Source organism: Camelina sativa, chromosome 19, assembly GCF_000633955.1.
Source record: "Camelina sativa cultivar DH55 chromosome 19, Cs, whole genome shotgun sequence".
Taxonomy (NCBI): domain Eukaryota; kingdom Viridiplantae; phylum Streptophyta; class Magnoliopsida; order Brassicales; family Brassicaceae; genus Camelina; species Camelina sativa.
The window spans coordinates 24,459,910-24,472,252 of record NC_025703.1 but is presented as its reverse complement, the minus strand read 5'-3'; the positions used below and the strand labels follow the sequence as shown (position 1 = coordinate 24,472,252).

At 44.7% G+C, this 12,343-nt stretch overlaps 1 protein-coding gene across 1 annotated transcript; it reads right to left on the bottom strand.

Annotated features, from left to right (window-relative positions):
• LOC104768162 lies at positions 8,688–9,761 on the bottom strand. Its single transcript, XM_010492087.1, has one exon. The coding sequence runs from the start codon at positions 9,759–9,761 to the stop codon at positions 8,688–8,690; it is 1,074 nt and encodes a 357-aa protein (XP_010490389.1).

Genomic DNA, 12,343 nt, shown 5'->3' with positions numbered 1-12,343 from the left:
TATTATATCACTGGATTTTATAAATTTTAATTCGTCATTAGATCCCTATATATCTTAGCTATTGGTATAATATTATTACTTGTTTTCATTTTTATTGGATTGGATTTTCTAAATTTTAAGATTTCTGTAAAAACAGTATATCTACATATTTATATATAATGTTTTAGAACATAGTTATCCAAATTAAAGTATATATTCATGTCATTTTAATTGGTGATCATATGTTTTTTGGGCAAATATAATTATTGTTTTTAGCAAAAGAATAGAGATTGAGCCAGTTTCAAATGATCTTCGATTTTTTCACCATTAGAGCTTTATAAAATCATTAGAAATTTAACATTATTTATATTTCTGAAGATATAACTTTAAATATATATATATATATATATATATATTTACATCTCATAATATAGTTATATTATTATATTACAATACATGGTGAAATTAATTTAATTTTGAAAATATGTAGGGGATAATACTTATCAATTTTTGAATATATTTACCAATTTTAGAATTTATAGGAGCAAAAATATTGTGTATATAAATAAATTGAATAACAGTGGCAGTTGAAAAGTATATATATATATATATATATATATATATATAGCAGTGGCAGTTTAAGTAATTTTATGGAATACTAATGGTGAACAATAAATTGGGTACGAAGTTATCTGGCGACGACACGTCAGCTTTTTCTCCAGAATGCTTCTCTTTTAATATATAGGGGATTTCTCATTGTAGCAAAATAAGATCTCACTGAGTCGGTAAAAGAAAATCAAATCAAATACAAAACCATAATAAAAAGTTATTAAAAGTGTTATAAATAAAAAGTTTTACATTTGAATTTTTAAAGTTATTAAAAGTTGAAATTCTTTAAAATAAAGAACCATAATAAAATATATAAATTTTTTAATTTCAATGCATGATAAATCAAGGTTTCTGCTCATTCGTATTCAGAATCATTTTGGTCTCTTTTTTATTAATATGACTTTGAATCTTTGCCTAGTTTTCTTATGTGATGTAGGACATTTTTTTTTTTTTATTCATTAGTTGAGCAATATATGTTTGTTTAAAAAAATTTAAATTACATCATATGCAGAAGAAATAATAAATTTTATTAACTAAATATATTAAATAAAAAATAAAAATAATTTAAATATAAAATAAAATAAATGTGAAAGAAGAATCACATATTTTTGTTTTAATTAGGTTGAGAGATTTCCTTATCTTTTAAATGTTACATATAATTGGTTTATATGTTACTATAATTAACTAAATCAATACTATCCTTACTTACCAAAAATCAGACTAACCCGTATATTATGATACACATATGTCACAAGTTTATAACCAAAAAATCATAAATATATCTATTATATAGTCTACAAAAAAATGTCGTGTACTTCCGTTTTATTATATAGGAGATTAGACCTAAGATTAACTTTAAATGTAAAATGTTAATTTTATCTAATAACCATTTTTAGGATCCTCTTTTTTTTTTTTTTTTGCATTCACAACACATTGATTTCCAAAGACGGTTTACCATATTAAGGTGTTAGAATGATATATTTGAGAAGATTAATATCCAAATGCTTTATATACATTTAGTATACGGAAAGGCGAAAAAACAACATAGCCCTATATTGTTATAGAAATTGACCATCAATCTCAGTCATTAGTCATTATACACAAAATGACTAAAGTTTTTTATGTTGCTTTATCTTTTTATCTTATTAACATGAACCGATGGACAATAAAAATACCCCATGAGTTTCTTTGACCGTCTGATGCTTTCACTTGGATATGCACATCAGCACATCTATCACATTCACATCTATCAGTAATAGGTTGTCTCTCTAGATCGTACGACGGCAACATGAGTAGTGGTAACAATTATACTATATTTCAACTTGGAAGGTGTGTCTTCTGTATTTTGAATGGAGATTGGAGAAGGTGTCTTCTGTACTTTACAAGTTGCAAATTTCTACTCCAATTGATTAGAATCATATTAGGGTAGCTTACTATTTTGGTTTCTTTATATAGGTACATTTGTATATTGCATTTTTATTATTAATAAATAATTGTGAGTTTAGGTTTCGTAGACATAGATTTTCCCCTGAAGCTATTAGTTTGGTCGTTTCTATTTCAGTCTTCTTCCACATATAGCTACTAGCTATGCATAAATATAGTAGTGTATGTTTACAGTGATTTTTAATTGAGAAATACCCTATGATATAGCTAATAGCATTATATTAATTAAGTTTTTGTTCCAAATATAGCACACGCTCAAATATTTTTAATCTATTATTTCTGAAATTATTTTTATTTTACCTTCAAATTAATCATAATTTTCGAGATTAATATCGATGTGTATACAGAGAGAGAAAAAGAGTTGGTCGAGAGAACATAGAAGTCTTAGATTTCTCAGATCTTCTTCAACGAGAAACATGTCAGATGAATAACGGTGTTGAATTCCTTGATCCAGGAATCAAGGAATTTTTGATGGAGTAGTGTTGCAGTGATTTGCCGTCGCCGGTGACGTATGGGTTCGGCGAAGAGAGTTTTTTTTGTTTGTCAAACCGGCGAAGAGAGTAGTAGTAATATAAGGATGATTTTGTTGATGATGCAATGATGAGATTCATTAGGGGTTTGAGACAGAAGCTACCGATTAAGGATCGTTTGATAAAGATGAAGTTCGTTAAGAACTATTTCTCCGACGGTGAGATGATCGAGATACTCATGATTTATCACTTGGATAATCTGTGAAGCTTTCGATATCATATATTCTTCTTCTTCTCTGGCTAAGCTTGCAATGAAGCTTCCCATTTGTTGATGTCCAAATCAGTCATAATTAGAATGTTTAAGTTCGGTAAAAAGATAGTCGAAGTTTTCTTCTATTAATCGATGTCAAAACACAAAAGACGGGTTACAATACAACTTAGACGAGTTAGCAAGTAATGAACTTGTTTAGAATGGACGAGTTAGACGGACAAGTTTTCGAATCCTTCGTTTTTAACCTTTAACGGGTAAAAAGCCTTGTCTCTCCTTTGTTCTCTCCCCTTGATCGAACGTTGTGCGCCCGCTTTTATAGGGAACTGTGTCGGTTCGTCCATTACAAAGACCAAAATACCCATTCCCTTTCTAAAGGTTTATTTGGGCCTTCTTATGGGTTGGGCCTTTTGTTAGGTTACGGGCCTACCCCTAACAGTAGCCTCCCTCACCCCTAGTTCGTAGTTTTTAAGCGAAGAACTATATCGGGGGTCGAACCTACGACCTTTCTTTTCCGTTGGAGTCCGTCGCGGAAACCCAACTTGCCTGAACGGACGTGGGCCTTCACTCTTGGTCGTTGGGATGATGATCTTTACACAAGGTTCGAGGAAGCGAAAGGTCGCGCGTTTGATTACGCGGTTTTTGATGTTTTGGGGTCGAATCATCGTATGCGGTTCTTGACGCGCGTGAGATCCGAAAACTGTACCGTCGCCGAACGCGTACTGCAATGATTGCGTCTCTAGAATCTTCCTTCCTTTCCTATAAATACCGCTTCTCCACCCTTCTTATTTCATCTTCTCGAGCTTTGCTTCCCCCACTCAGGTATTCTTTAAAAGACCCCATCCCCGGCCATCTATGGCCGGAGAGGTTCTCCCGTCCCTTTACACTACTTAGTCATATTTTAGGGCCCATTCCTTTAAACAATGTTCGTTTGCACATTCTGTGATTCATACATAATCCTTATGATATAATACTTAGAGTAATAAATATTCGATATTCATTAAGTAATCAAAGGATTCGATACAACTTATGAGTTTGCATAATAAGCTAGAACAAGCTGTATAATCGATCCTATCTACCCTTCACACCACCACTCATCTTCCCGGCCATGAGTCCCGCGCCTAAGCACTTCCTTTCCCGCGATCACCCTCCTTTCCTGAAACCAAGTAGGCATCAATAACATTCCCTTTCCCGCTGTACATGTCATGCAATGCACGCTAGGTACTAATAACCGTCCAGTACAGAGATCGGCCGGTAGAGAGTTATCCCGCGCATCAGTTCGGACGGTGTACTGGGGGTCTGTACCGATCCCTGTCCAACCGCCGAGCCGCGTTTACTTTTCTCCGCCCGAATTGTCCGTACTTGGACACCCCGGATGGTACGCTGATCGGTAGGGAGGTAGCATGCGCATCAGTTCGGACGGTGTACTGGGGGTCTGTACCGATCCCTGTCCAACCGCCGAGCCGCACCCCCTTTCCTCCGACCAACCGGACCAACCGAAGCATTACTTATGCTTATGTTTGATGCACTACCCCAATTCCCAGAGCCTATATGGACGGTACTGTACCGTACCTCCGACCCTTATTACCCTTCTCGCCGAACTCTTTATTTCTCGGATCCTTCTTCCTGATCTTTACTCGTACTCTCGAGTTTTTGGTGTATTTTTCTGTATCCGAACGTGTCTTCAGAATGAGAGGATCGCCCCCTTTATATAGGGTCCTGGGCCGCGGTTTTGGCCCCAAAAGGCACCCTTCGGACGAATCCGTTCATTCACTCCTGTTCGCTCATGTACGCTCGCCGTACCCGTTCGGCCATGGCCATTAGGCCGTGCCCTTTCGGTCCCGAGCTCCCAGCTGGTCAGTGAACTGTCCACTGTCGTCCAGCTGGTCGAGCTGGGTCGAGCTGGTCGAGCTGGGCAGCTGGTCGAGCTGACACTAGCTGACCGAGCTGACCGCAGCTGGCCTCAAGCTATCCAGAGCTGGCCGAGAGCTGTCCGGAGCTGGCCCGGAGCTGTCCGGAGGTGGCCCGAAGCTGTCCGGAGCTGACCAATACTTGTCCCATACTTGGTTCGTTTTCTCCCCTTGACCGAGCTAACGAGTAGCTCTTCCCCGACTTGTCCGAGATCACCCTTCCATCCCGGACCAAGCCATGGCCTACGATCCTATTCAGGATCGCGGGCGTTACAAGTCTCCCCCCCTTGAAGGGGATTCGTCCCCGAATCCGGATCAAGTTGATCTTCACCCATCTCCTTGAACCACTTAGGAAAATCGGCCTTCATCTTGTTTTCAGTTTCCCAAGTAGCTTCTTCCCGTCCGCCGCAGTTCCACAAGATTTTTACCATGTTCATCTTCTTCCTGCGCATTTCCTTTACCATTCGATCAATGATCCGAATAGGTGTTGCTTCCACGGTCAAGTTCTCTTGCAACTCGGCCGGAACATCTTCGACCACTTCATCCTCTTCTCTTAGGCATTTCCGAAGTTGAGATACATGGAACACCTTGTGGAAAGCGTCTAACTTTGGTGGTAACTCCAGCTTGTACGCCACCGCACCTACCCGTTCAAGTACCTTGTACGGACCAACGTACCTTGGGCTCAACTTTTTCCTCTTAGTGAAACGCCCTTTTCCCTTATAGGTCATGGCCTTAAGGTACACCAAGTCACCCACTTCAAACTCCAACTGTTTCCGACGCTTGTCCCCATAACTTTTCTGTCGGTTTTGGGCTTCTTTCAACTTGATTTTTAAGAACCTTAGCTTGTCGGCCGTTTCGTCCACAATCCCGGGTCCGAATAACGTCCGTTCCCCAACCGGCGTCCAGCACAAAGGCGTTCGACATGCTCGGCCATATAGCGCTTCATAAGGCGACATTCCGATACTAGCTTGGTAGCTATTGTTGTATGCGAATTCCACCAAGTTCAAGTAACTTTCCCAGCCTCCACCCCAATCCAGTACGCATGCTCGCAACATATCCTCGAGCGTCTGAATTGTTCTTTCGGACTGCCCGTCCGTCTGTGGGTGGTACGCTGTACTCAAGTTCACCCTTGTTCCCAGGGCCTTTTGAAAAGCTTTCCAGAATAGCGAGGTAAACCGTGTATCACGGTCTGAGACAATGCTCACCGGTACCCCGTGAAGCCGGACAATCTCTTCCATGTACCTGGCCGCGATCACTTCGGCCCCATCCGTTTCCGCGATTGCGATGAAGTGTGCAGATTTGGTCAATCTGTCAACCACTACCCAGACTGCATCGTGTTTCCACTTGCTCATAGGCAACCCAGTCACGAAGTCCATGGTCACATGATCCCATTTCCATTCCGGCATGGGTAGACTTTGGACCAAACCGCTCGGTACCTGATGCTCGGCCTTAACGAGTTGACAGGTTTTACACTTAGCAACCCACGCGGCCACATCTCTTTTCATTCCCTTCCAGTGATAGTATCGTTTCAGATCGCGATACATCTTGGTCGAACCGGGGTGGATTGAGAACTTAGACTGGTGCGCTTCCCTTAGGATTTCGTCCCTTAGTTCCTTACTTTGCGGCACACACACCCGTCCATTCACCACAATGGTTCCATTGTTCGATGTTTGGAACTCAGTCTTATTATTCTCCGCCCAACCCTTTAGTTCCTTGTCCTTTTCCTGAGCCAAACGAATTCTACTAAGTAGGTCCGCTTGATCAGCTGCCCCTAAGCCCAATGGCTCCACTTCTCCCGACAATGCATTTAGATGCAAGGTCCCCAGCATATTAACCAATGCTTCCTGATTTTTCTCAGCTTCCACATCGAAGCGTCTCCTACTCAAAGCATCTGCGACTTGATTCGCCTTTCCCGGTTGATAGGCAATATCCAAGTCATAGTCTGCGACAAACTCTATCCACCGTCTTTGCCTTAGATTTAACTCTGGCTGGGTGAATATGTATTTCAGACTCTTGTGGTCGGTGAAGATTTGAACCTTGGCTCCATAGAGATATGAACGCCAAATCTTCAACGCGAACACCACCGCGGCCATCTCTAAGTCGTGCGTTGGGTAATTCCTCTCGTGCTTACGCAGTTGCCTTGAAGCATATGCGATTACACTGCCCCTTTGCATTAACACACAACCTAGCCCGGTTATAGAGGCGTCAGTGTACACTATGTACGGCTCGTCCGTTTCCGGCAACACCAGTACCGGAGCACTTGTGAGCATCGCCTTTAACTCCGCGAAACTTTTCTCGCATTCCTCCGTCCATAGGAACTTGGTATCTTTCCCCGTCAATCGCGTCATTGGCTGAGTCATACCCGCAAAGCCTTTGACGAATCTTCGGTAATATCCCGCCAACCCAAGAAAGCTCCTTATCTCGGTGGCATTCCTCGGACGTGGCCAGTCCTTTATCGACTTGATCTTTTCCGGATCCACGGACACTCCTTGGTCCGAGACAATGTGTCCAAGGAACCCGACACTCTTTTGCCAAAACGAGCATTTGCTTAATTTCGCGAAAAGCTTTTGTTCCCTTAACCGCACCAAAACTGCCCTTAAATGATTCTGATGAGTCTCCCAATCCTTCGAGTAGACAAGTATGTCATCAATGAAAATGATTACAAACTCGTCCAAGAATTCCCGGAAGACACCATTCATCATCTTCATGAAGGCTGCCGGTGCATTGGTCAATCCGAACGGCATAACCACAAACTCAAAGTGGCCGTACCTCGTCCGGAAAGCCGTTTTCCGAATGTCCGATGGCTCTATCGGAATTTGATGGTACCCCGAGGCCAAGTCTATCTTTGAGAACCACTTTGCACCTCGGAGGTTATCCAACAACTCGTCTATCCGGGGCAATGGGTACTTATTCTTCACCGTAACCCTATTCAGCCCCCGGTAATCAATGCATAGCCTAAAGCTACCATCCTTTTTCTTCACAAACAAGACCGGTGCACCCCAAGGTGAACTACTTGGTCTGATAAACCCTTTTTCCAACAATTCTTCCAATTGTTTCTTTAACTCCGCCATTTCTGCCGGTGCCATCCGGTAAGGCGCTTTAGATATAGGGGTCGTCCCCGGTTCCAGCTCGATGGTGAACGGATCTGATCTATCCGGTGGCACTCCCCGTACCGCTTCAAACACATCGGCAAATTCATTGGCTACCGGAATCTCATCCAGTTCCTTATTTTCCCCAACTTCCTTTGTTGTGATTGTGGCTAAGTACGCCTCACAACCTTTCTCCAGCATCCTTTCCGCCTGGATTGCTGAGATGATCAAACTTCCCGAAGTTGATCTTATTCCCTGGAATCTCAATGTTCCTTCCTTTCCCTCAAAATTTACTCTCCCTCGGTGACAGTCAATGTGAGCCTTGTACTTTCCCAACCAGTCCATCCCCAAGATAACATCATGTTTCATGAGTGGCACAATGATTAGGTCAGTAGGCATATCCACACCATTGACAATGACCGATATGCCGCGAACCACACCGTACGGGAACATCACCTGCCCGCCGGCTGCTCGGACCAATCCATATTCGGTGTTTGGTTCTCTCTGGAACCCACCTTTCCCTATCATTTCTGGGCTCACAAAACAGTGTGTGGCCCCCGAATCAAACAAGGTGTGCGTTTCCACACCACCTATACTTAAGGTCCCTACACATTCCTCTAGAATGCTAAGTACCCTTATCCCCCATAGACATGCACCATGATGCTATGTAATGCACGAATTGAACTAAAAAGGGTTCTCGTTACATACCAGTAATCGCCCTGTAGTTCCCATCGGCAGTTTCCTCAGACAGCTCATACACGCGTGGTGCAACAGCCTGTCTCTTTGGTGGTGGCGGTAAAGTTTCCTCGCCACGGTTTCCCCGTTGATCAAGCTTTGGACATTCCCTCTTAAAATGTCCCTCTTTCCCGCACAAGTAGTAGGTCCTTGGCCCATTGCCATTGTCCATCCTTGGACAGTTTCAGATCTCATGGTCTTTGCTTCCACATCGTCCGCATGCACCCACGGCCTTCCAGCAAGAACCGATGTGGTACTTTCCGCAAGTCTTGCACTCCCCATACCTGGGTTCAGACCTTGCGTTATCCACCTTGTCCCACTTCCTCTTTCGGTCGGTGGTTTTGGCTGGGTGAGTCGAACGAGAAGAAACTTTCTCGCGTTTGAGCTGTTTCTCTTCCTCTATCCCAGCTTCAATCATAGCCGCCCTTTCCACCACTTCCACGACCGAGTTAAAGACACCGTTCACGCAATGGTTGCGGATGTCCACCCTTAGTCCACGGATAAAGCGACGTACTTGTGCTTTCTCATCCTCAATTTCCTTTCCCACAAAGCGCCTAAGGCGACTGAACTCAACGTCATACGCGCGTACCGTCATCTCCCCTTGTACCAGGTTCAGGTACTCGCTTTCCAGTCGATCCCAAGCCTCCGGGGGAAAGAATTTCTTGTTGAATTCTATCTCGAAGTCCGCATAGGTTAGGACTTGACCACCTGTACGTTTCTCCACTGATACCCACCAGTCATGGGCTTCCTCTTCCAGGAAATGGACAGCAATGTCCTTTTGATACTCCTCCGGGCAGCGAGTGGAGTTGAAATTCCTTACGAGTCGACTCCTCCACTCGTCAGCCACAATCGGGTCCGTACTACCCGAGAAATGTTTTGTCTTTAGCCTTGTGACATGTTCCAGTGCATCAAGGTAGTCCTTTCTCTTTCTCGGAGAATCTCCAGGACCTACCCCAATGGTCCCCGCAACAATCTTGCTACGTACCGTTGGTACCACAGGATCCGGTACCAACGCCTTTGTGAGCACGTCCAGCTGTGCCATCATGGCCTTCATCGTTTCCCACTGTTCCTGGGACGATGGTACAACATTCGGTTGCCTATTCACGTCCGTAGCTCCGCTACTCTCCGGCTTATCATTATCCGGTTGTTTTTCTCCAGCCTCAGGTCCGACTGCAATCAGGGTGTCCGTGTTCCCTACGTCCGCATCGACCATAGTCTCCGCGTCCTTGGTCGCATCGACCATAGTCTCCGCGTCCATGGTCCCATCGGCCACCTCCTTGCCTTTTCTTTTCTTTTCCTTGCTGCTCTTACCCATCTGCAAAATTATGCATTAGTCACGGCTAAATTAACAAACCGCAAACAGTAAGAACAACTACCGCGAGATCCCATGAAGCCGATGAGTGGTGATGCCCCAAACCCGCACTACCGGTCCTAGAACCAAGCATGCTCTGATACCAACTTGAAAGACCCCATCCCCGGCCCTCTATAGCCGGAGAGGTTCTCCCGTCCCTTTACACTACTTAGTCATATTTTAGGGCCCATTCCTTTAAACAATGTTCGTTTGCACATTCTGTGATTCATACATAATCCTTATGATATAATACTTAGAGTAATAAATATTCGATATTCATTAAGTAATCAAAGGATTCGATACAACTTATGAGTTTGCATAATAAGCTAGAACAAGCTGTATAATCGATCCTATCTACCCTTCACACCACCACTCATCTTCCCGGCCATGAGTCCCGCGCCTAAGCACTTCCTTTCCCGCGATCACCCTCCTTTCCTGAAACCAAGTAGGCATCAATAACATTCCCTTTTTCCGCTGTACATGTCATGCAATGCACGCTAGGTACTATTAACCGTCCAGTACATAGATCGGCCGGTAGAGAGTTATCCCGCGCATCAGTTCGGACGGTGTACTGGGGGTCTGTACCGATCCCTGTCCAACCGCCGAGCCGCGTTTACTTTTCTCCGCCCGAATTGTCCGTACTCGGACACCCCGGATGGTACGCTGATCGGTAGGGAGGTAGCATGCGCATCAGTTCGGTTGGTTCACGGCGAACCTGGCGGTTCCCGATCCACTTCCGAGCCGCACCCCCTTTCCTCCGACCAACCGGACCATCTGAAGCATTACTTATGCTTATGATTGATGCACTACCCCAATTCCCAGAGTCTATATGGACGGTACTGTACCGTACTTCCGACCCTTATTACCTTTCTCGCCGAACTCTTTATCACTCGGATCCTTCTTCCTGATCTTTACTCGTACTCTCGAGTTTTTGGTGTATTTTTCTGTATCCGAACGTGTATTCAGAATGAGAGGATCTCCCCCTTTATATAGGGTCCTGGGCTGCGGTTTTGGCCCCAAAAGGCACCCTTCGGATGAATCCGTTCATTCACTCCCGTTCGCTCATGTACGCTCGCCGTACCCGTTCGGCCATGGCCATTAGGCCGTGCCCTTTTGGTCCCGAGCTCCCAGCTGGTCAGTGAACTGTCCACTGTCGTCCAGCTGGTCGAGCTGGGTCGAGCTGGGTCGAGCTCCCTGGCAGCTGGTCGAGCTGACACTAACTGACCGAGCTGACCGCAGCTGGCCTCAAGCTATCCAGAGCTGGCCGAGAGCTGTCCGGAGCTGGCCCGGAGCTGTCCGGAGCTGGCCCGAAGCTGTCCGAAGCTGACCAATACTTGTCCCATACTTGGCTCGTTTTCTCCCCTTGACCGAGCTAACGAGTAGCTCTTCCCCGACTTGTCCGAGATCACCCTTCCATCCCGGACCAAGCCATGGCCTACGATCCTATTCAGGATCGCGGGCGTTACATTCTTCCTTTCTATTATCTCGTCTCTTTTTTTCAGTTCGTTCGTACTTCGTATTTTTCATTACGACATCCTCCCAATCCGTAACCTCCGATCCTTCCGCCGCTAGTCACCTTCGACGAGCTACCTCCTCCGAATCTGGTGGTTCGGCCAGATCTATTCGTCGCAAGGTTTGGTCTCCGGTTTCTTCCGATTCATCGTCGACAGATTCAGATATCGCTCGGCTTGCAACGATTCAACACCGCCTTTCTTCCGACCCAGCCGTTTCAAGGTCGTCGGGACTTCCTTACAGGATCCCTTCCTTGGTTGACGAGCCGTTAACCGATGACCCGTTCTTTCTCGAGGAGATTGATTTCCCTCCGCCGGTTGAAGGCGCCTTTGCACATGTTGGTAGATCGACGCTGAAGATTGATTCGGCGATTGACGCGGTTCGCATTGGGAAGTTGGGCACTAAGCCAAATATTCTAATTCCGTCTCCGGCCCAACGTCCCTGGGATGCTCCTCCCGGCTTCATATGTCTCTCGGAGAAATTCTTTACTGAGTGTGGGCTCACTTTTCCTCTTCCCTCTTTCTGGATGACGTACTTTGCTCGGCGTAAGGCGGCCATTTCTCAATTTACCCCAGCAACTTTTTGGAACGTCCTGGGTCTCTCGATTATGGCCGAGGCTGCAGGAGTCGAGCTGACTTGCGACCATTTGGAAGAGTTGACGATTCTGAATCCGTCGAATCAGACTAAATCTCCTGGAATTTATTACCTGGGTTCGGCAAATAATACGACCCTCGTCGAAGGATCCAAGGGAAAAACATATAATTGGAAAGGCTCGTATTTTTTTCTGGAAGTTACTCCTGGGGTTCTAGAGGACCCGTACATTCCTTGGTTTTCTGGGTGGAACCCTTCACCCGGTAGCCTGCTGTTCTTGTTTAACTATCTTTCTGTTCTTGGTCGGGCTTTTGTTTTACCTAATCCCCCTTGGTTCATCATCTTTTTGTAGTTGTCGTCTCAAGGTGTCTTCTCCCATATCCTCC